The 20,208-nt window shown below is 58.1% G+C and overlaps 1 protein-coding gene across 3 annotated transcripts in view; it reads right to left on the bottom strand.

Annotated features, from left to right (window-relative positions):
* NOL4L (nucleolar protein 4 like) overlaps positions 1-18,443 on the bottom strand; it is a 121,562-nt gene extending 103,119 nt beyond the window's left edge. For all 3 annotated transcript variants that reach the window (XR_005057623.2, XM_037004632.2, XM_037004633.2), the window contains exon 1: positions 18,116-18,443. Coding sequence is in view for 2 of the 3 variants with exons in the window: in XM_037004632.2 (XP_036860527.1) it covers positions 18,116-18,436 (321 nt within the window). In the remaining variant the exon portion in view is untranslated. The remainder of the gene's footprint in view (positions 1-18,115) is intronic.
* Positions 18,444-20,208: the final 1,765 nt, after the last annotated feature.

Here is a 20,208-nt window from a genome sequence, read left to right as displayed (position 1 = left end):
GTGGAGGGTAGATATTACTCTCAGCCCCATTTACAGGGGAGAAAACTGCTGTCCGTGGAGAGGAAATGACTACTCAAGGCCACTCTGCTAGGAAGTGAAGGAGCCAGGTTTGCATTCCGCCTGTCTCACTCCACAGGTTGTGCTCTTTCCATCATGTTCTGAATTAAGACCATCCGGTTCCAGACTCCCATTTTCCAGCTGGAGAAACTAAGGGCAGGAAGCCACGTTATAGAAAAAGTATGGGCTTTGGAGTCCCAGCTCTGCTGTCATGTCCTGTGTACTTCAAGACATCATCTTTTTTCTTTATGCCTCAGTTTCTTCATCTAGAAAATGGACCAAGAAACCCCTGATTTGTGTGGGCACTGGGGAATGACTGTCTGGGACCCTAAAGGTGCTCAATGTGGATGGGCTCCCTGGCCTCCCTTTCAAAGGGGTCAGATGGTCAGGCTAGTACCCCCAGAAGGCTGATGTAGGGGGTGGCTAGAACCCGGGGCCACAAGTCCCATGAGATGAAGGCTGAGGCTGTAGCAACTAAGCAGAGACTGGTGGGCAAAGCCTTCCATCAAGGGCTAAGAGGCCACTCTTTGGCCAGGAAGGTGGACCAAGCTATCACCAGCTCTCTGGAAGGAATGGCCATCATCAGGGCTAGGTCAGGCGGACCAATCCTGGCCCCCTCACGCCAGCTGGGCACATCCTCTCCCTGAAGTTCAGCTTCCTCATTTGTAGAGCCCCCCTTGCCCCCCCGCCAGGGCTGTCCTGAGGCTTAAAGGCCCAAGGCACCAGGGGCCAGGCTGCTGGAAGACGGGTCTGGAGATCTGGCCCTCCTTGCCCAACAAGGCCAGACACCGGATGGACAAACAGGCCGACTGGACAATCACATGAGCCCAGGCCTCTTCCTCTTCTCAGGGACCTGCCCCAGACTCCACCCGCCTGTGGCCTGAGCTTCCCCATGCCCTAAGCCTTTCAACATCCTTACAACAGACCTCCTGGCCCACCAAGCCCTGCCTTACAAAACCTGCTTAGGGACCACAAATCTGAAAGTCGCTATTATTTCACCGTGTGGGTTATGTGTGTGCCCGTGTACATGTGTACTCCTGAGGGAGGGCAGGCTCTGGGCAGTCACCCGATCCTGGATGCCCTGTGGTTCCCTGAGCTGAGAGGCCCGCGTCTTAGCCCTCCATCAGGTCTACCTCACTGTGAGTCTAAACAAGTCACTCACCCTCTTCAGGCCTTGGTTTACCCCTTTGCAAATGAGTGCTATTATTTCCTGCCCCCTCTTCCTCATGGGAGTTCTTAGAAGACTCAAGTGATAAGACAAATCCCCAAAATCTGTGAAGGCAGTTCAAAATCATACAAATGTTAGGTCCCAATTTTAAACACTTACTGAGCACCTCCTACAGGTGCACAAGACTGGGGACTTATACACATGCTTCCTCGAGTGTTTCCTACAAGTCCCATCCCATCAATCCTGATATAAAGGAATCATATCCCCATTCTGCAGATGAGGACACTGAGGCTTAGAGAATGATTTGCCTAAGGTCACATAACCAGACATGGTAGACACTGGTTTTGTGGCTGTTCCACAAACCCACCAGGCACCCTTCTGCCTCAGGGCCTTTGCACTTACTGTTTCCTCTACCTGGAATGCTTTTCCACCAGATACCTGCATAACTTGCTCCTGCACCTCCTGCACCTCCTTCAGGGCTTTGCTCAAAATGTCACCTTCTCAGTGAGGCCCTTTCTGACACCCTAATTAAAATTCCAATACCTCCTACCCTAGCACCTCCGGTTCCCCTCACTCTGCTTGATTTTTCTTCACAGCATTTACCAGCATCTGACAAGCTATGAGCTTTCCTTGTTCATTATGTAGTGTCAGGCCCCTAGAATGTTCACTTTCCGAGGGCAGAGATTTTTCACTTGTGTGTCCAGAGCCTAGCACAGGAGCAGCTGCCCTGTGAATATCTGAACAACTGAATAAAACCAAGGTCCAGAGAGAGACAGTAGTAGACCCCAGGCCATATACGTAGCTTTTTTTGTCCAGGCCTTCTGCTCCTGACCCCCATTTTCTGTCCCACCATCACTGGCATGGGATCGGCTTGAGTTTGCTAGAACTTGGGGTGCAGGAGCCTGGACCCCAGAGGCATAGGATTCAGCAGTGGGTATGAGGACAGTCCCTCTCCTGGGGCTTGTGTAGGGAAAGCAGCAAGAAGGGTGTGTGCATGTGTTCGTGCAGGAGGCCTGGGCTCCCTGCCTATACCTCTTCCCATCCCAGATCCCAGAGGCAGGCTTCAGAATAAAACCTTCTTTTCCTTGCCTCCTTATTTAGGGAATAGGGTTCTCCCCTGCAAACATCAACTGCTACAGTGAGGAGGGTAGTTCCTTGCCTTTCTGGTGGCTTCCCTGGAGGACAGCTCTCCCCTTTCACATATGGGGTGCTGGGAACAGAGGGCCAAAGGGGCCATTTGCTCGAGCTTGCTAGGGCTGAGCCAGGCCTCAAACCCTGCTCAGGCAAGCAGACTGTGAGCTGGGCCCTGGGCTGGTTGCTGGGCCCAAGAGGCCTGTGGCTGTGGGAGGGAGCTGCCTGCTGGAGGTGGCAGGTGGCCGTGGCTAGGAGCAGCTGCTGGTCAGCCAGCCTGCCTGGGCTCACATTTGGGTGCTGCCCTTTGCTCAAAGGGGGCCTAGGGCGAGTTGCGTAAGATCTCAGTGCCTTGCAGGGCTGTTTGAGGAGCCCAGTGTGCAGACATACAGGAAGCACTTATAGCAGGCCAGCACCTAGTGAGCGCCCAATAACTGTGAGCTGACCCACCACCAGCAGCACCACTGCCTCCAGCACCACCACCAGCAGCAGCACCATAATTAGCATTATCACCATCACCATCACCACCGCCACCACTGTGTCCCATAGCATCTGTCCCCCATGACACATTCTGAGCTCTACCAGGGCTGGAGCACATCTGGGGGGGGGCCTCTTCACTGCACCCCAGGAGGCTCTCTCCAAGATAGTGAATGAATAAAAGAGTGAATGGATGAATGGATGGTAAAGAGGCTTTTGTGGAGAACAAAGCAACTGAAAACGGGATGGTTAGCTCCATTCCTCAGCCCCTGGTCCCCTCTGCCTCATTTCTGTAGCGTCTGCTCCCATGCAAGCTGTTGTGCCCTAGAACTCAAAGCCTTCAAGGGCCTTAGACTCCAGTCTGCTCTGTACACACTGGGCCACACTCAGCTCCTTAAACACCTCCCTCCCCATGTTCTCCTGCTCCGCAATACCCAATAGTTCCCACTGCCTGAGATCTGGCTTTCTGGGCCCTCATTAAGGGACCACCCAGCCTAGACCTCCCTTTAAACCACCTCCTCTTCCCACAGCTGTGTCCCTGCTTCACCTAGGCTTCCCAACACAGCCAGGGGTCTCCACATGGGGTTTGGGACCCTCTGTGCCCACCTGCTGGCCCTGCCAGCCTCCTCTGACTCTTTCAGGCCTAGGACTGGAGGGGCCTGCTTGCTGGGCAGTCACCCCTCAGTGGGACCCTGGCCATCACACCTGCCCTTATGTTGGGTCAATAGCTTGGGCTGTCCATTTGGCAGAGGGGGAAACTGAGGCACAAAGAGGAAAATTATAAGGCTTGAGGCATTTGTTTAACAAATATTTACCAAGTGTCTACTATGCCCCAGGTGCTGGGAACACAGCAGTGAGCAACACAGCAAATATCCTGTCTTCATGGACCCAAGAGGATCACACACACAAATACAGCCATAGCCTGACATTGGTGAGGGCTCCGAAGTTAGAGGGAAGGGCTGAGGGTGGAGTGCAGAGTGAAGGGGACAAAGGAAGTCTTGAAAAGGCAGTTGTCAGTCAGAGAGGAGACGACACTGCAGCAAGGCCCAGGAAGGGCTGGGGAACCGTCCGCAGACCAATGCGGCTGGAGGGCAGTGAGCAGGAGCCCAGCAGAGGGAGAGAGGAGCCCAAGCTGAGCCCTGTGGGCCTTGGTGGCTTTTGCTGGAGGGCAATGGGGGCCCCGCAAGAAGGTTCCGGGCAGAGAAGGAACGTGGCCAGGTTTTCATTTCCAACACAGCACTCCGGCCACCACTGCGTGAAAAGGAAGGAAGCAATGGAAGGACAATGGGGTCTGCTGGGGAGGAGGTAACAGAACTGGGGTGGGAGGAGGAGATGGAAAAGGCCCTGCACCCCCACGTCCCCTGGGGTTCTACTTCCCTGGAAAAGGGAGACGCAGAGGAGCCAGATATGGGGGAAGCAGGACTAGCATGGGGATGCTGGGCAGAAGCCACTCCTTTGAGCTCAGCAAGGCTGGCACAATGGGGACAGGGGCCTGGCTGCCTGAGCTAACCAGCTGGATGGCACATAAGACCCTAGGCTGCCCCATGCCTACTAGCCACTGCAGATACCTGGGTCTCCCAGCTCTGAGAAGCCAGAGATCAAGTGTGTCCTATTCACCATTCCTGGCACATAGTAGATGCTCAGTAAATCTTTGTGGCCTGAATGAACAGGACCTGGTACATAGCAGGTGCCTAAGTTTGCTGAACAAATCAGCAAATGAATGGACTGCCTGAAGCCGTGATTTGTTTGCTGGTGGTTTCTCCTATTCATCCATGTTCCTTAAAATAATTGCAACTGCTGCCAATCACAGAGACTTCTCACGAGCCAGGCCCCAGGCTCAGTCTCTTATCTTTGTCTAACAACCCCACACACTAGGTTCTACTGCTATGCCCATTTTACAGAGGAGGAAACTAAGGCCCAGAGAGGTTAATTTTCCCAAGGCCACTCAACTACTAAGAAGCACAGCCAGGATTTGAATCCAGGGCTGGCTCCTTCTCAGCTGCATGTTAATACATATTAAGACTGGGATCTTATCAATGACACCATCAATTCAATTGTAAATCCCAAGGACAGGGACCTGTAGGTGGGGTCCCTGTTGGAACAACCCCAAAACATCTGAGACATTGCCTTGTCTTCTGACTGCACGGCAGCCTGGTACCACCTTCCTGATAAGGAGGCCAAGGCTGGGAGCTGGGAACTTTTTCAAGAACAGTAGGGCTGAGATATGGCAGAGAGGGTTGTGAAACCCCATCTTCTGGGGCCTGGCTAATGGCTCTCTCCACAGCCCCCTCATCCCTCCTGTCCCTACTACCACCTCGTGTACCCAGCTGAGGGGCAGGGGATAGATTCCCCAACCAGAAGTCCCAGATGAGGCAGTGGCGAGCTCCTGAGGTCCCTGTGATGACAGAGATCCCTTCCATGTCAGAGGTGTTTCTCAAAATCTCAGGCCATTGGGCTGACCTCTCCCCTCTGCCTCATGCCTAAATGGGATGAAGCCATGAACATTGAGCTTCAGGACCAGCAAGGGAAGCTGGGGATTTAAGCCACATGCACAGCGCATATACTACCATTCACAATCATTACAGTAACTGCCACAGCAGCAGAAGAGAGACTCAGTGCCCAGGTGTGCTCAACCTCTGGCCGGCCCTCTGCGGGGCTCTAGAGCCCCACAGCAGTCCAGAGAAGCAGGTTCTATTATTACCCCCAGTTTTTAGATGTAGAAACAGAGGCACAGAAAGACTAAGTAAGTTGCCTGAGTCACACAGTGAGTATACGGCAGACTTAGGACTTGAACCGAGACAGCCCAGCTCCAGAGCCAAGTATATCAGGGAGGATGCATGACGGACAGGACTGCTGTGGGCTCCGGGGGAACAGGTGGGGGGTTGGTGACAACCCCCGCCCTTGGGGGCTGCTGTTGTTCCTTCAAGTCATGTGTGTGTCTTACTTTGAAAACAAACCTCTCCCTGCTCCTTTGTCCACAGAGCCCCTTCCCCCTTCCTGAGAGGCTCTATCCCCTCCTCTCCCACTGCATGGCTCACTTCCTCATAAGAGCCCTCCTGAGCTCCTCCCCAGACCCGGTGGCACCCTCTCCCAGCACTGGCCTGCCTCAGCACTGCCCATCCCTGATCCCTGGGCACCCACCTCCTCTTGGGGCTGCTGGCAGGTGGCTCTGACATGGGTGTGGAGCCACGCCTCGTCTCATGCTGGCGAGCACAAACTCCCCCTGCCCCAGCTGAAGGGCAGCACGCTGCCTGCCCGGCTGCCTGGACAGCTGGCTGTGGGGCTCCATGCCACACCCTGGCCCTCCCTGAACCACAGAATCCCTCTGTGACCCCCAAGGGTCAACCCTGACAGCCCACACTGTTTGTACCTGAGCAGTGTGCCCCAGGGCTGGCGCGCTTGGCCAGACAGATTCATGCCAGCCTCCGCAGCACGGGAAGAACCATTGTCCAGGTCCACGTGATACCACAGGGGCCCCAGGGCCGGAGTCTTGCTATCAAGAGGATAGGTGACTAAGAGAGTTGAAGACATGATGCTTCTAGACAGCATGGGCTCAAGCTCCCCTGCTCTGCCTCTTACCAGCTGTGTAGTCTCAGGCATGTTACTTAACCCCTCTGAGTCTCATAAGCAAGATGCGGATCAGAATGGTAGTCATGTTTGGACAACCACATGGAGTCACGTGCACAGTGTTCAGCAGTGTGCCTGGCTCTTCAGAAGCATGCGTCAATACTAGCTGTGTCACAACTGTCATTGTTTTGCTCAGTAGCAGCCATTGACTAAGTACTTTATGTATTGCAAATTATCCCCACCACAACCCTATGAGACAGTTGATACTACTTTCCCATTTTTACAGATGTGGAAATAGGGGTGCAGAGAGGTTGCAAAGTGTCTAAGGTTGCACAGCTGATTGGTGAGGCAGTATTTGAACCCAGGGCTCTCTATCCTAGGTAGCATGCCTACTCTGAGTCCCATAATGGGCAGCTTGGACTCTCTGAAGCCCACTGACCTCACCCTCCTTCCCTGACAGCCAACTTCTGATTGGACCCCTCGCCTCTACTTCCCACCTGCTCTGGCTCAGTGCCTTCCCTCTGCCTTCTGGCTTCCATCAAGGTCTTCTCTCAGCCAGATCTGGGGCGGGGGGTGGGTGGGGGGAGGGTCTGCCAATCCTCAGGGGAAGACCCAACTGGCCAGCCCTCCTTCTGGAAGGCCTCCCCTCCAGTTTCCTGCACATGCTCCTGTTTCTCCCTCAAGCCACTGCCCCTTCTGCACCTCTCTGCTCCAGCATCTCCCAGGCCGGCCCCAGACTCCATATCCCAAGGTCTAACTGCTAGTGGCCACATCACAGACACAAGTAGAGAAAAACTACTGTTTCCTGTGCCAGGCACTTGACATGGAGTCTCTGATCACCAACCCAGAGCAACCTTGTGAGATGGGTAACACCAATGGGCCCATTCTATAGAGGAGGAGACTGAGGCTCAGGAAGGGACAGTGACTTTTATCAAAGTCATCCAACTAGTGATTCCCAGAGCTCAGTTCAAACCGGGCTGGTCTGAGCTCTGAAGCTTGGCTTAGCAGCACTGCTTCACATATACTCATCACAGATTCTAGGGTTATTGATTCAATCCTAATCCTAATCCTAATTATAGCTCCCTTTTATTGAAGGCTTGACTATGTCCACACCCTAGTACAGATGCTTCTACACTACAGAATATAGTACACAGTATAGCATCTATATAGCACAGAATGTACTACAGAAGGGAGATATAAGTAAAGCCACAGCTATTACCACCCCATTTTACAGATGAAGAAACTGAGGCTCAGAGAGGGGGCAGTGACTTGCCAGAGATTGAGCAACAGTAAATGGAAGAGCCTGGACCTAGCCCCTGCCTCCACATTCCCCACTCCTCTGCTGACCTCCAGGGACCTCGCACTCAACATAAAACCCTCTGCCCCTCAGCCGGCTCCTGTACCAGCTGCCAGATCTCCCGGAGAGGCCCCCTCCCCCGTGGAGCGTCCCAGACTGAGCTCTTTGAGCTGCCTCTTCCCCCCCGGTCCCACCACCCCCAGGCCCAGGCTTCCTGTCACCCCACAAAGCACCTCCTAAGCACCCTTGCCTGGGAGGTTAACAGCTATCTGGTTTTGAGATCCTCACCCTGGCGGCAGGGGTCCTCCGAAGGACCCTGGGATGGAGCAGCAGCCCCTACTCTGTGGCCTGCCTGTCAGGCTTGGTTTTATGTCATCTTCTCACCTAGCCCACAGGGTGTGGGGTACCATGCACCATACACAAGGAGTCAGGAGTCAGAGCAAGCAAGCCATTTACCTGGAACAGGAAACCAATGGCAGAGCCAGGATCCAAATGCAGGTCTGCTGCTGGCCGTGTTATCACTGCCTTCCCTACGGCTGCTCTACTGTGGCCTGGGTAGAGCTCTCCACATCCCTACATTTACGTGGGGATAAATGATAATCCCAGTATTTAAGAACTCTGCACAATTCCCTCCTCTCCGCACCAACCCTGCAGGGAAGGGACAATCCTAAGACCCATTTTTCAGATGAAGAAACTGAAACACCAGGTGGTTACTTGGCTGGGTGCCCAGCAGAGGCTGTGCCTCAGTGTGCTGACCTGTGTGATGGGACCATAGAGGCCCCCCAAGGTGGCTGAGGACTGCGAGACTGTGGGAGCCGGGGCTCTTGGAGGTGCCCTAAGGATGTTCTCAGACAAGGCCCCAGGCCCAAGTGTGTTTTTCTCCCACCGCCCACATTCAGTCAGGGCCCAGCCTGCCAAAGGAAGGGCCCATGTCTCCTCGACCATTTCCCCAGCCCAGGGATGCTGAGAAAATGATGAGTCATCCACCCGAGCACAGGCCTCCCCCGAGCCTGTGTCGGTCCCAGGTGGGGTGGGTAAGGTTCCAGGCTGGGACAGGGACCCCGCAAACACGACGACACCCCACATGGCCCCACTGAGCCCTGAGTCATCCAGTCTGCTCTGTGGCCACTCCCTGCCACGCGCAGCTGGCCTTGAGCACGGCTCTAGGCTTCTGCTCCCTGGCCTCTGCCCCAGATCAGTGTGTCTATCTACATTCCCGGTTTCCTAGACTCACCTCTTTCCACCCAAGAATACTGAAATCAACTGTGACCCTCAAGCCAACCTCATGCCCGTCCTCCCACGTCACCCTGTCCCAGCCACTCAGCCTCTTATTGGACAGAGGAGCCAGCCCCTCCTCTTCATCCAGGCCGACCTTCTCCCGTGGCAACTACTTCTCCGCCTCTGGTTCTTCCTTCTCTGGAACAATGTCCCTCTTGCCACAGCATTCCAAGGGTTGCCTCTAAAACCCAAATCTGACCTTAGCTCCCCTCTACTTAAAAACCCTCCTACAAATCCCTTGACCTCCTTGATGGTGATACACCAGCTCTTGAGTGGCTTTCCAGAGCCTTCTCGTCTATCTGGCCCCAGCTAATTTGACCAGCCCATCCTCTCAGGACCCTACAGCCACTCTCAAGCTGATCTGACCTTTTGCCCATTCCCACCCCGTTTTCAAATGTTCTGCAGGACACGCTTCTCCAGGTAGGTGGCTCCCGTCACCCTCATACAGTCTGTGTTGACCCTGCCAAAACCTGCCCCACTTCCTAGTTCTTGCCACATTCCTACCCCCTGGAATGAGCTTCCCTGTGTTCTGCTCTTGCTGAAAAATTCGTTTTGGCCCTCAAGGTCCAGCTCAAATGTCGCCTCCCTTTGGACTCCCTGGACACCTTGGGGCAGGAGGATGCATTGGGCCTGAGGCTCTGCGTAGGAACCGAACCGTGGGCGGTTCTCAGGCTCCTGCTTTGAGGCATCTGCTACCTGGCTCAGTCCCTTAGGGGCAGGGGCTATTCTGGGCCCTGAGGATACAGTTGTGAACAAAACAGACTGGTCTGCCCTAGCAGAGCTCACAGTCTTTTAGGGGCACTAAACGTGTAACCTAGTAAGATATATGTATAATGTCAGCAGGGTGGTGTAGGCTTTGGAGACAAATTAAGTAGGAAAGGGGTGGGGGAGAGGGTCAAAGGGACCTAAAGTGATCCCGACAGAGGGATCAGGGAGGGCATCTCTAAGGAGGTGATATCTGAGCAAAGCCCCAGAAAAGGGGAACTGGTCATGTAGAAATCTGGGGAAGAGTGTTTCAGGCTGGGGCAAGATTGTGTTTGGCAGTTTCTGGAATAGCAGGGAGGCCACGTGGTTGAGGCTGCACGAGCAAGGGGCTGGCAGGGGGTGTTAAGGGCAGCGGGCAGCCAAGATCATGGACGGCCTTCGGGAAAGACTTTGGCTCTCGGTTTGAGTGAGGGGAGTCTTGGAGGGTTCTGAGCAGGGTAGGGAGAACATCTGATTTGCTTTTTGCAAAGTTTCATCTGGTTGTGTGGGCCAAAGGGGATGGCAGAGGCACCAGAGCAGATGCAGGGAGCCCAGAGGCTGGTGTGTCTCCAGGCTCGGGTGAAGCCGCAGGCCCTGGAGGGCGTGAGAAGGGAAGACCTGAGATGTATTTGAAGGCAGAGCCAACAAGACCTGCAAGAGGGCTGGATGGGGAAAGGGGGCAGTAAGAGAAGCGCGTGAGAAATGACTCCCGGGAGTGGCCCGAAGTGGAGAAGGACAGAGCTGCTGTGACAGGAAGGGCAGTGGAAGAGCCAGTGAGAGCGAGTAAGCGAAGGACCCACCGAGCGAGTAAGGCTTCGGAGCCAGAGGGCTCACACCCGGCTCTGGTGCTCTCTGGGACCTTGAGTGAGTTCCTGCCACTCTCAGCCTTAGTTTCCCCAACTGAAGCTGGCCAAGAAGACTGAGGCTGAGGGAGCTGATGACCTTGTGGGGAGAGGGCAGGCCCAGCCTCCCAAATGCCCTTTGTCCTAGTCCCTGAAGCTTGCCCTGGCTGGGCCAGGCTTGGAGCTGGGCTCAGACCCAGGGGAAGGGGGCTGGGGCAGGGGTGGCACCTGACTGCCACCAGCCTGGGCCTGGGCAGGCAGGAGGGCTGCCTCAGGCTCTAGGAAGTGTCTGCGGAGTGCCTTCAGATGAGGGCACCATGACCCTGGGGTGGGAAGGTGGGGTGAGCTAGGGTACCTGTGGACCCCTGCTTCCACACTCCAGGGCCCAGAGAGTCAGACGACCGAGAAGCCCACATCCTGCCACTGCGGAACTCAAGCAGCTGCCCTGGCCTCTCTGGTGCCAAATTCTCACTGACCTCAGAGAATCCAGGGAAGATTAAATAAAATAAAGTGTCTGGCACATGGCAGGGGCTTGACAACATGGGAGATATGCTCAGGCCCTGCCCAAGGGAGGTAGTCATTACACAGCCTCACTCTAAGGTCCCAAGGCTCAGACTTCAGGTTCCTGGCCAGGGACTAGGGCAGGGCTGGAGGCGGGTGGTGGGGAGAGGCCTTCAGGAGGCTCCTCCTTCTCCCTGTCTACCTGGCCAGTGCCTACAGGCCTTGGTAAAGCCCCCACCTTCACCCCTCCAGCACCTTTCCTTGACTTCTGGGATCTGGCACCCCCAGCACTGGGAAGGGATTCAGAGGCAGGAGGGATCAGAGGAGGCTTTCCTGTGTAATAACTAGGGAGACTGAGGCTCAGAGTAGCACAGGAGCCAGCCAGGGCAGAAAGAGACCATGAGGTTTTAAGTCCCTGGTTCTAGAGGCCCATGTCACACCTATGCCCCATGCCACAACTTTTCTGGTGTCCTGTGCAATTCAATCCAATATTAACCAGGACTCCAACATCACTGGAGACACAGAAATGACTCAGACACAATCTCTAGGGAACTAATAGTTGCTACCCACCTACTGTGTCACAGAGACTTGGCTGGGTCCTCTATTTCCACTGTCCCATTTAATATCCATGACAATTTCATCACCATCCCCTTTTTCTGGATGAGGAAACTGAGATCAGTGAGATCACATAGCAGCTAACATTTCCTAACACTTACTACGTTCTTCAGGCTCTACATGCATTAATGCACTACCTTTATACCAGTCCTGTGAGGGAGATAGGATTATCAGCTCCATTTACAGATGAGAAAACTAAAGCCAAACTGGTGAAAGGGAAGAACTGGCATTTGAACCCAGGGCCCTGTGGCTTGAAACCCCAAGCCCTTCACCTGCCCTTTGTGTCTATGGCACGGTGGTCCAGGGGCAGAACGTGGAGCCATGAGTCCTTCTTTGCTATAATAAGCCACCACCTCGGTGGGCCCTCACCTGGCTTCCTTCTGCTCCCTCTCCTGCTCCGGGGCCCTGCGTCTAGGCCTGACTTTGACACAAGTTAGCAGAGTGACCTCAAATGACAGCAGAGCCTTTTTCAGTTTGCTAAGCCTCCTGGGAGTGGGGCTTTGGAGCCCATTTCTAGATGAGGAAACTGAGACTCAGGTCATGCAGGCTTCTTGCCTAAGGTCACGTGGCAAGGAAGTGGCTGAGTTGGGATCCTATCAGTCCTGGCCCCTTCACTTCAAGTTCAGAGCCCCTCTCCCAGAAGGACCCACTGCCCCTCATGCTTGGCCTTGGATTCGGTAAGCGCCACCATAGGTTCATAAGCTTTGCCCTGCTGCCCTTGTAAGGCAGGGAGTAGGGGGAGCAGGAGCAGGAGAGCTGGAAACGGGGAGCCACCTTGACCACTGTCATGGCGACAGGGACATGGCACCATTTCTTAAGTCCACTCCCTCCTCACATTTGGCTTTAGCAGCTGTGGAGACCCCAAGAGCAGCAGGCGCCAGGACAGCAGCTCAGGCTCACCCAGTCATGATGAAAGACACTCCTGTCAGCACTGCACTGCCAGAGGGTTCCTCATAGGATCCTAAACATGTGCATGCACACACAGTCACTCTCGTGGTCTGCCAGTGCCCACACCCCAGGTGCACACACATCTGCCAAGACAGGCGCTCACAATCACACACATTCACAAGCATGTGGTCTCCCCGCCATCTACACACACACACACACACACACACACACACACACACACACACACACTGCCCCAGGCACACACATATCCTCAGCCTTCACATGTACAGGAACATGCACACTCACATCCACATGGGAACACTGGGAGCCTCCATGTGCACACACGATGCTCCACCGCAAGAGTGCACACTCACAGGCACAGTCCTCAATCAGTGTCACAGCCCCCAAGGTAAGAGCACCCCAGGTTTGCCTGAGGCTGGTTTAGACTCTCAACCTTGGTCCCTGGGCCACCCCGAGCCACAAGCTCCCCACCCTCCATCCTCCCTACAGCCTTTATAGGGTCTCAGACAGGCCTTCTGATTCCCAGACACAGGGACAGGAAGGAAGCCTGTGGGGGCCATGAAAGACAGGATGTTCCTGCCAGGTCTTACCCAAAGAAGAAGGGGACATGCTGTCCCCACCCCTCAGTGTAGAGAGCCTGGGACCTCCCTGGGGAGGCTCCAGGAAGGCAGAGCTGATCATCTGGCATCACCCAGGCTCCAAAATGCAGCCCCACCTGCACATTCCCAGTCCGGAGTCCCTGAGACCACACTCACCAGAATCACCAAGGCTTAATTAACAAAATAGCCCACTTCTGCCACCTGTGAGAAATCCAGATGGGGCCCATGCCAGACGTCACCGTCACCCTTCTCCCTGGAAGTCCCCTAGGGCCCAGGGCGACAGAGGCCTCCCCTCTTCTACTCACTCCAAACCTGTCTTAGTGAGCCTCAGGAAAGTTCCCTGACATCTTACACAGAGCCAGTCCTGCCTCAAGCACCAGCCTGTGATTATAGACATCTTAATGAGAGGGATTATTCTACAGTGTAATGGACTGAAAGCTTATGATGAAGGACCTATGCTTTCAAACTGGATTGGGCTACAAGACACAGGCAGGGTCAGGACGGAGATGCATACAGGCGGCACCCAAAGTCAGGGCCTGCCCTGTCAGTGGTGTGACCCTGGGCAAGTTTTAAATCCCCAAGGCCTCAGTTTTCTCATCTGGAGGATGGCAATAATAACAGCAGTGACCTCAGGGGGTCTGTGGCAATTTGACAGATCAGTGTGTATCAGCACCTTGGCACTAAGACAGGCATACAGTAAGTGACTTGGAAATGCTCACTGTGGTGATAATTTGGAGAAGAGCAGGAAATACTGAGGTATTCAACCGAAGGTCACAGCATATGTGCTAACTCAGAGGCCATTTCCCGCCCAGACCAGTGGCCACAGGTGCCAAAGGTTTGCACAAAAGCTCTGGGGAGAAAGACTGAAGACTGAGAAAATGCTCTGTACTGAATGAACATCATCTGCAAACTGAGAAAAGACCACCATTAGTCAATTTGACCAGATGAACACCTGGGGTCCGGCTTGCAAGGGCCTGGTGTTGAGTGGAGTCTGGCGACCAAGTGTTTCCCCCCAGGGAACAGAGCTCTAATGGGGGACTCTCGGCATGCAGTGGGCCCACAGAGAAGCCACAGTGGAGCACAGAGATCTCTGTGCCAGTCCTGACTCTCTATCAACAGAAACTTCCTCTCTTGAGGCCTCAGTTTTCCCATCTGGAAGATGGTAGAGCTGGGCTGAGAACATCAGTCTCCAAGGAGCCTTGGGGCTCTCTGGTCTCTGGAGCTGACAGATGGCCCGGGGGGGCCGTGCCAGACATAACCTGTGGCCCTTGCAGGCTCCAGCGACAGCCCCACTCTGAGAGCCTAGGAAAGAGCTGTATCAGAGGGTCTTGCCTCCAAGGGGTTTACTTCCCCAGCTTGGCAGCCCACGGAAGACAGCCAGAGCAGGCGAAACCCAAGAAATAATAAATCCTAACCAGGCTTTGCCCAGTCAGGAGGCCCCGGCTGGCTCTTGTCATAAAAAGATCTTATCCCCATGAGCGCCCCGTGTTGCTGGTGGTGGAGGACTCCGCCCTCCCCCCCGCCCTCAGCCCTCCGCCTCCACTTCTATTTCCTGTGACAACCTGCAAACTGAAGACCAACTTGCCGCTCCCCCCACGCCCGGCTTGGGCTCGACCCCCGCCCCGCCCCGCCCCCCACTCGGGCCCCAGCTGCGGGAGGCCCCGGCAGAGTGTAATTCCCCTCGCCCTCCTCTCCGCCCTGGGCCCGTTGGACAGATTAAGCCTTTGTCACACACACCCAGAAAAGCTCAGGGCCAGATGGGACAGGACAAGTGGTGTCAGATCATCGACCCGGGGCGGCCGGGACTAGGGAAGGGCCCGACCACAGCACCGCATATGGCTGTGGGAGGAGGAAAGGGGGCCCTGGGAGGGGCAGCCACAGAACAACATGGAAGAGAAATGACACACCATGGCCACCCTGGGGATGGAGACCATGCCCGGGATCCTTGTTCAGCTGCTGGATGACCCAACTCCACATTCTTTCTTTCCTGAAATCCTTCCCCTATCTGCTCTCTCTTGGTGTCTCCGTGGTTTTATCATATCCTCAGCTATGCCCACCTCCCTCACCAGCTGGGTGCCCCAGGAGCTGGCACCAGTCTGACCTACCCCAACCCAGTACCTACCACAAGGCTGTGGGTGCTACACAAATGCCTTGGACAAAGGTTTGCAGCCCAATGACCTTCACAAAAACCCACCCAAGATAAAACTACAGGATCTCTCCCAAATGCCACCAGAGGCAATCACTTTAATTGTGTGTGTGTGTGTGTGTAGACTAGTGAAGGTTTGGGGATGTCCTTTGCACCTTACAAAGAAGGTCCCATTCAGCACCTCCCAGGACAAGGATGTGGCTACCCCAGAATTCCCAGCAGGATTTGGTCTCTTAGATCAGTGAAAAGGAAAATGGAAATATAAAAATAATAACTGAGCCCCAGGAAGGTGCTTGGAGACGGGGGTAACAGGACTAGGGGCATCTCCTGTGGCTGGCTCTAGTTGGCTGGGCAAGTGGTAGGTAACTAACAGCCTCTCTAGGGACCAGCAGGCCAAGAAGGTGGGCATGGAAGCTGGAGGGGCCGGCTGTCGGAGCAGGGCACGTCTGGTCTGTTGCATTTGTCGTCCTGCTGGAAGCCTGGGCAGGGATGCCTGGGTCCCCTTTATGTGCCTCGCAGGTAGGCCCTTAGGGAAGGCTTATTATTGATGGGGAGCCAGGGTGCAGGCTTTTGAAGCCCCTGCTGTCAGAGGGGTCAGCATGGGCCTCATACAGGGTCTGAAGAGACTGGATGGACTGGCAGGACCTGGAGCCCAGGCCTTCCACCTGATTTCTGCATGTGGCCTGGGTGTGTGTGTGTGTGCTTGCTCCGCCTTGACAGCTGTGCAGCTAAGAGGGTCGGGAGATTGTCTCGTGATGCCCACTACCTAGGGGAGAGGTTGACCCACACAGAGAACCAGTGGGCCAAATGCCAGGTCTGAGGGTCACCTGCCACCCAACTCCAGGAGTGGGTGGAGTGGGGGCTCCTGCCACAGACCAAGACTCCCTGGGTTGGGACAACGAGGATGGAGTGGGGGGCACTAGCTGACCTGGGAAGCCTGGATGGCTGGGGGCACTGACCCAGGGTAGTGGCCACAGACTAGCCAACCATCTGGTGGGACACTAACCTCAAAAACCACACTTAGGCTGGGGACACTAGCCCAAGATAGGGAGAATGGAGTGGGAGTACAGAACTGGCAGGGTGGGGAGGGCCGACCTAAACTGGGAAGAGGCAATGAGCCATACTCTGCAAGTGGGAAAGTGGGCACTGATTTGGGCTGGGGGAGGGGGTCCCTGACTCGATGGGGGAGGGGACAATGACCCAGACTCCTTGTGTTTGGGGGAGGGCACTAATTTTAGGCGGAGGGGGGCCTTACTCGCGCGGGGTGAGACACTGCCCCAGCCTCCCCCTCTGGGAATGCGGCCCTGGCGCACCCCTCGTCCGGCCCCCTGTTTTGGGTCCGGCCGGAGGCGGCAGCGGCGCAGATGGGCTGCTGGCGGCCGCAGCGGCAGCAGCGCGGTTATCAGCGCTCCTCGCAGATGGGCCGCCCGCCCTCCGTGCTCACGGCTCCCCACTCCCCGCGGCCTGCAGCCCCGTCCCCTGGGCACCGGGGGGAGGCGCCTCCGGATTCGCTCCCTGGCTCTTTCCTCCCTCCCGCACGGCCCCTTCACCCGGCGGGCCGGGCCCGGGCGGCCGCCGGAGGGGGAGGGGGAGGGGACAAGTGCACTTTTCGTAACGACCGAATCAATTGTGTGTGAAGAGCCCGCTCCGGCCGGGGACAGGGCTGAGCGCGGGGCGGGCGAGCCGGACGGGGGAGGAGCACGGAGGGGGGAGCGGGGGAGCGAGCGACGGAGGGAGGCCGGCGCGGGGCGGCCCCGCTCGCTCGCTCGGGCCGGGCGAGGCCGAGGAGGGAACGAGGGGGGCAGGGAGGGAGGCCGGCTCTGCCCGGCCCTACCAGGGGTTGAACGCACTAATGGAGGGTCTCCGCGACGGAAAGTTCAAAGCTCAGCAGCGCCCCGGGAGCACCCACCCCCCCAGCCCCCACCCGCTGCAGAACAATGAGGTCCCGGCGGGGGAGCCGCGGGGCCCGCGCCGCACGCCCTCTCCAGGGCGCCCCGGGCCGGAGGGGACGCCCCCGCCCGGCCGCCTGCCTCCTCCCTCCAGGCGGCTGCGGTTCCCCGCCCCCTTCCCCAAGCCACCCCTCCCGGACCGGGCCGGCCCCGGGGACGGGGGAGGGGAGGGGATGGATAGGTCAGGCCGCCCCCGTCCCAGGGAGGGGGAGCTAGGGGCCCGGGGGGCGGAGGGGGCGCCCCACCCACCCGCACGAGGCTGCTCCTGCGCCAGGCTGCGGCTCGGGCCGCCCCTCCCCGGGCCAGCCCCGGGTGGGGTCGGGAAGACTGTGCCCGGGCAGGCCCCCTCCCCTGGCTCTGGGAAGCCAAGTGGACTCCCCGTCCCGTGGCTGCCCCTACCCCCCCTTCCCCCCGCGGCACCACCCTCCACACACACCGCCCAGCCGGCCCGGGGGCGGGAGCGCGAGGCGCCCGGGACAGGCAGCCCCGGGGCGGGCGGGTGGGGGGGAGACTCGGGCTTCGGAGCAGCCGCCTGCTGGCGGGGGGAGGGGACGGGAGGACGGAACATGCTGGGGTGAGCAACCCGGGACAGCCCGCCAGGCACAGACACAGCCCCAGCAGCAGCGCAGAGGGGGGCAGGGACGCCCCGAACCCGGAGCGCTGCCCGGGCGGCCCGGGCGGGCGCGCGAGCAGGGACTCGTGAGTCTCGGGCGGGCCAGACTCAGGGACAACCTCAGGGACACACGTTCGGACACACATCCACACCCCCAGCCCGCCCCCGCCCGCCCCGAGCCCCGCGGCGGGACCGGCCCGCGGCCGCCGCGCGCGCACTCACCGAGCCCGTCTTGACCGGCACATACACCACTTGGCCCATCTTGGGTTCCCGGCCGCTGCCCAGGCGGAAGCCCTTGGAGCGCACCCAGAACTGGAACTTGCCTTTCTCGCCCGCCGCCGGGCCGCTGCCCGCGCTGGTCCCGCCGCCGCCCTGCAGGACCTCGGCGATCCGCTGGTATTTGCTGCGTGTCACCGTCTTGGTTTTGGCCGAGTCGCCGTAGGTGCGCAGGCACCAGTCCCGGAACTGGCGGCCCAGCTCCGAGTCCCCGGGGCTGCGCTCGCGCTCCCAGCCCCCGCGCAGCAGCAGCGTCGGCTTCGGCATCCTCCCGCCGCGCCCGGCGCCCTCGGGGGCGGGCCGGCAGCCGGGCCGCCCGGTGCCGAGACTGGGCTGGGCTGGGCCGGGCCGGGGCGCGCCGCAGCCCGGACTGTCCCGCGGCGTGGCTCCGGCGCGGCTGCTTGATGGGCACGGGCGGCGGCCGGACGCGCGGGGCTGCGGCGCGCTCTGTCCTGCTCGGGCGGCGGCGGCGGCGTTGGCGGCGGCGGCTCCGGCTCGCCTCCTGCTCCGCCTCCTCCTCCCCCCGGCCGGGATGCGGGAGCGATGGAGGCTGCTCCGGGCCCGGAGGTGCAGAGGGGGCGGGCCGCCCCGCGGGCGGCCGGGGGAGGCGGGAGGCGGGGAGCGGCTCCGGGCGCGGGGAGCGAGACCGAGCCTGGGCGCGGGCGGCGGCGGCGGTGGCTGTCAGCTCGCGCGGCTCATCCTGCTCCTGCTCAAGCTCCCGCTACCGCTCGCTGCTCTTCCTCCTCCTCCTCCCCGCGTCCGCCTCCACCACGCCGCGGGATCCCACCTGTTAGAGCGTCGCAGCCTTCGCCACCGCCCCCCCACCTCTGCGCCCGCCCGCGGGGCCCAGACCCCGCCCCGGCCCGGCCCCTGGGGGCGCCGGGGCTGCCGCACCCGCAGCCGCCGGGAGTGCAGGAGCCGCAGGCGCGCAGTGCCCAGCCTAGGGACCGAGTTCCCTCTGGCCCGGCCTGGCCCGGAGCCTCGCAGGCCGCGCTCCGCCGGGACCTGGCGATCTCGCAGAGAGTAGGGCGCAGACCCCGCCCGTCCTGTCCCAGTCTCCCCGGGCAGCCCCACCCTATTTTAGCCCGGCGCGGGCTGTACTGGACAGGCCGCCTTCCTTCCCTCCCTCCCGCAACTGGCCTGATCTCTCCGGTGCGAGCCGGCAACAGAAGAGCAGTGTTTCCCGGGGGAACCCCAAACCGCTGCCCTTCGGGGCCCCTAAACTTCCCTCTCACCTCACCCCGAATTCCCCGAAGTTTGGCCGGCCTTGCATCTGCCAGGGCCTCTGCTCCGGGACAGTCCCAGGCCCCGGGGAAGTCATTGACATTGGGTGGTGGCGTCACTCAGGCCAACCCCACCGGGGCTTCAGGCGACACTCAACACGCCCACAAATTCATACTATGATACCTTGCCTTCCTGGGTGCACCTAGGCCTAGAATCTCTCGCTGAGTAAATTCAGGTGGCCCCACCATCCCCCTCCTCCTTAGGCAGGGCTGACCTTGGGTAGAGCAAACCTCCTCCACCTTAATGAAATTACTGACATAAATAAAGGCACAGGCCCATTCCCCAGGATTTTTGCCCTCCAATCTTAACAGGTGGTGAGAAATTACTTTGCTTTTCTCCCTGCTGTTCCCTGGGGTCCACCCCCATATCCCCAGGCCACTTCTTCAGGCAAGTCACCACCCAAGCCTGAGGCCCAGATTTTAGCCAATGCAGGGCCATATTATTCCTAGGAACTCCTGGCTACCTCTACCCTAAGGTCCCCAACCCTGGGACCAACAGTGTACCATATCCTGGCAACTCTGAGAGGCAGAGGGGAGGAGCGCATTTTACAGATGAAGGCTTAGGGCTTGGAGAACTGACCTGACCTACTCAAGTTCATGCAGGGATGACAGAGGGGTTTCAGCTCAGGTCTGTCTGGCTTCTGTTACCACATCACACATGAAGTCTCCCCCTGCCATTCTGCTGGGAGGAATCCCCACATTGTATGGGCCTGGCTCACTTCCACAGGGAGCTACAGATGCTCAGGGCCCATGTTT

The sequence above is a fragment of the Manis javanica genome, chromosome 5 (assembly GCF_040802235.1).
Source record: "Manis javanica isolate MJ-LG chromosome 5, MJ_LKY, whole genome shotgun sequence".
NCBI classification, from domain to species: domain Eukaryota; kingdom Metazoa; phylum Chordata; class Mammalia; order Pholidota; family Manidae; genus Manis; species Manis javanica.
The sequence above is the reverse complement of the archived record's forward strand: the minus strand, read 5'-3'. Positions and strand labels throughout refer to the sequence as shown.